Here is a 3,911-nt window from a genome sequence, read left to right as displayed (position 1 = left end):
ATGTTGGCACTACCAACCACTAGCGGAATGCTCAGTTGCTTCTTAACGCTATCTTTGGTAGATACGAGGAGAACATCAGTCCTGTCCTCGTTCATTTTTAGGCTAATGGCAGCAAGCCACTTTCCCTGGTCGGCGAGGCACGCCGTTAGGTTGCTGTAAGCCCGTTGCTGGTCGGCTGCAGATGGTGATAGGATGAAAGACTCGTTTTCCTGAGAATCGTCAGCGAAGTAATGATCGGAGATGCCCGGTGATTCTGAGATCTCGTGCATGGGAGAATTGCATGGAATGTAAAAAATAGGACCTAGCATGGAACCTTGGGGAACACCATAGATTAGGGGGTTGGAGTTGAACTGACGCCACCAACACTGACTGACTGCCGTCTTTCGTCCAGATACGAGGTGAACCATGAAAGAGCAAGGCCAAAGACACCAAAATGAGCAGACAGGCGATCCAGTAGAATGCCATGGTCAATGGTGTCGAAAGCAGCGCTTTGATCCAGAAGAGTGAGAATGAAGGCATTGCCATTTTCAACAGACGATAGGAGATCGTTCAAGACTTTTAGAAGGACAGTTTTAGTGGAATGAGCAGCTCTGTAAGCAGATTGGACGGAGAGCAACAGAGACTGGGATTCTAGGTAGGAGATTAGCTGTTTAGCAACGACACGTTCAAGAAGTTTGGAGGGAAAAGAGAGAATGGACGCAGGTCTATAATTTGAGAGCACATTAGGGTCAAGGCCTTGTTTTTTCAATAATGGAGTGATAAGAGCGAGTTTCATTTCATGAGGGAAAATTACAGAAGAGAGAGACAAATTAATAATGTTCGTTACAGGAGGAGCCAAAACAGGCAAACATTTCTTTAGAACAAAAGTTGGTATTGGATCAATAGGGGAGGACTTGGACGGGCAAGGACAAAATAAGAGACGAAATATCATGAACGTTTACTGCTGAGAAAGATGAGATGGCAGCAACAGGTCTTGGGGCCTCCGGCGTCCAGCTGCTGATGACTGCATCAAGGGTCGCCTTGATTGCAGCGATCTTTGAAACGAAGAAATGGCTGAACCTTTCAACCACAGCAGCCAAGCAGCCAGGTTGACGAAAGAAGAGGACCTAACAGCGGCCAGATTGCCGAAAACACGAGGATGAAAAGAGGACCAAACCAGACCAGACCAGAGACCAGATTACCGGAAGGCGAGGACAAAAAGACGACCCTACATTGTCATTGGGAGCAGAAAGGAAGGCCTACCCGGGGCTAACTAAGCGAAAGCACGGGGACGAAAAGACGACCAGATCGCCGAAAGGCGGGGGCAAAAAAAAAGACGACCCTATATCGTCGGTTGACGAGAAATGAGGGTCTACCAGCGGCCAGATTGCCAAAAACACTAGGACGAAACGATGACCAGATCAGACCAGAGACCAGATCACCGAAAGGCGAGGGAAAAAAATACGACCCTAGATCGTCGGTGACGAAAGAGGAGGACCTACCAGCGGCCAGATTGCCGAAAACACGAGGATGAAAAGAGGATCAGACCAGACCAGATTGCCGGAATGCGTGGACAAAAAGACGACCCTACATCGTCAGTGGGACGAGAAAGAAAGTTCTATCCGCGGCTAACTAAGAGAAAGCACGGGACGAAAAGACGACTAGATCGCCGAAAGGCGGGGACGAAAAAATACGACCCTATATCTTCGGTTGACGAGAAAGGAGAACCTATTCGTTACATGGTAACGGGGCGAAGGGACAGAGGTCCCGGTTGCGGAAAGGCAAGGACGAAAAAGACGACCCCATTTTGTCGGATGACAAGAAAGGAGAACGAACCAGGGACCATGGGCGAGATCACTGAATAGCGAAGACAAAAAAGACGACCGTATATTGTTGGTTTCACGAAAAAGGCGGAGCTACTAGATGGTACATCACCGAGAAGACGAAGACGTTGAAGGCCTACTGACAACAGGATAATTAGGACAAGGACGAGGACGAGAGAGAACATAAGGAAGACGCAATAACCATTGCCATAATTGGAAAAAAAAGAAGACAAAAACGCAAAAAGGACAAGGACAAGAGAGAAGACGCGGAAAACGCCAAGGAAGCAAGAGAACGTGAGAAGACGTGGAAAAAGCCGACGAAGCAGGAGCAGATCACGAGAAGAAGAAGAAAAAAGCCGAAGAAGCTGAGAAAAAGCCGAGAAAGCAGGATCAGAAAAGAAGAAGACAAAGAAGAAAAACGTCTACTGAAGACAGGTAAAGTGGAAGAAAGAAGAAGAAGACAATGACCCGAAAGGGACAAGGACGAGAGATAACACGAGGAAGACGCCATAATGATTGCTTTATTTGGAGAAAAGAAGAAGACGAAGAAGCAAAAAGGGTGAGGCCAAAAGAGAAGACGCGGAAGATGCCAAGGAAGAAGCAGGAGAACGTGAGAAGACGTGGAAAAAGCCGACGAAGCAAAAGCAAAACACGAGAAGAAGAGAGAAAAGCAGAAGAAGCCAAAAAAAAAAAGCCGAGAAAGCAAGAGCAGAAAAGAAGAAGACGAAGAAGTAAAACGCCTAAGAAAGACAGGTGTACTGGAAGAAACAGGAAGAAGCCGTGTAAGCAAGAGCAGAAAAGTAAAAGACGAATAAGAATAATGCATACCGAATACAGGGACAGCAGAGTAAAGAAGAAGAAGACCAAGAAGAACGCCTACTGAAGACAGGTACAGTTACAGTACAGGTAAAGCGGAAGAAAGAAGAAGAAGACAAGTACCCGAACAGGACGAGGGCGTGAAAGAACATGAGGAAGAAGAATCAGAAGAAGAAGGCGAAGAAGAAGAAGAAGAAGATGAAGAACACCTACTGAAAAAAGATACAGTGGAGGAAAAAAGAAGAATACGAGGACGCGGAAATGACAAGAGCGAGAAAAAAGACGAGGGAGGCGTCAAGAGAAAAGCAGCAGACAACGAGAAGATGAAGAAAAAGCTGAGGAAGCAAGAGCAGAAAAACGAGTGAAAGAAGAACCAGAAAATCTATTGGATGACCAGAACTTAAGGCAAACGAGGAAAAAACCGCTAATGAGAAGAACGAGAAGACAAAAACCTACTGAGAAAATCGAGGAAGATGGAAGAGAAAGAAAAAGGACGAGGCAGAAAGCAGAGAATAAAGCCAAAAAAAGATTCGGCAGTACGCGATAAGACGAGGAAAAAGAAGCGGAAGCAGGAGTAGAAGAGAGATGCCGACGAAGAAGGCAGAAAAAAAAACAAAAAGGACGAGACAGAAGAAGGATACAAGAAGAAAAAACGCAAACCTTCCGAAGGAGTGGAACAGTGGACAAAGAAAAAAGAAAAAAAACTTATTACTTACGTGATTCCTGTTATAGTGCAAATGTATCGTTGATGCTCTCAGCGAGGCTGGAAAGTGGAGCACTTTGTCCCCATCACCTAAAGTAGACAGCATAAAAAGGAGACTTCAACAGTAATGTGTATTGTATGATGTATAACTGTAAACAATGAGCTGTAAAGTACCACCATTAGGTAGCTTAATAAGTAGCCTCAAGTATAGTAAAATTATTTTGACTGATTAGCAGGCTAAGAAAGTAAAAAAGGGGGATGTATTGGCTAGATCAATAGCCTTTAGTCGAATAACATAGCACGTGACGGAAGCATGCAGAACAGACCCGAACAGGAAGTGTCAGATATTTCCGTCAAATGGGACATAAAAGAACATCCAAACCGGGATCCGAGATCAGTCTGATGTATCGCATCACGCTGTATACTTTATCTTAATTACCAACCATCTGTCGCTCTCCTTAAAATATGCGTTCATTGTATACAATTTCCACCTTTTTCCGTTTCCTTCCACCATGGCTTTGTAAGTGTAATCCCTTAGTATATCAAATTTTTAAGTCGCACGATCAATAAGAAACGTATCAATAAGCACG

General features: G+C 44.9%; 1 protein-coding gene across 1 annotated transcript; it reads left to right on the top strand.

The window, feature by feature from the left end:
* Positions 1–957: 957 nt before the first annotated feature.
* Positions 958–3,087, top strand: LOC124203495 (cilia- and flagella-associated protein 251-like). Its single transcript, XM_046600170.1, has 3 exons — positions 958–1,087; positions 2,433–2,602; positions 2,660–3,087. The coding sequence occupies exons 1-3, from the start codon at positions 958–960 to the stop codon at positions 2,981–2,983; spliced, it is 624 nt and encodes a 207-aa protein (XP_046456126.1). The 3' UTR covers positions 2,984–3,087.
* The last annotated feature ends 824 nt before the right edge of the window (positions 3,088–3,911 follow it).

Source organism: Daphnia pulex, chromosome 10, assembly GCF_021134715.1.
Source record: "Daphnia pulex isolate KAP4 chromosome 10, ASM2113471v1".
NCBI classification, from domain to species: domain Eukaryota; kingdom Metazoa; phylum Arthropoda; class Branchiopoda; order Diplostraca; family Daphniidae; genus Daphnia; species Daphnia pulex.
This window is presented reverse-complemented; position numbering and strand designations above follow the sequence as displayed.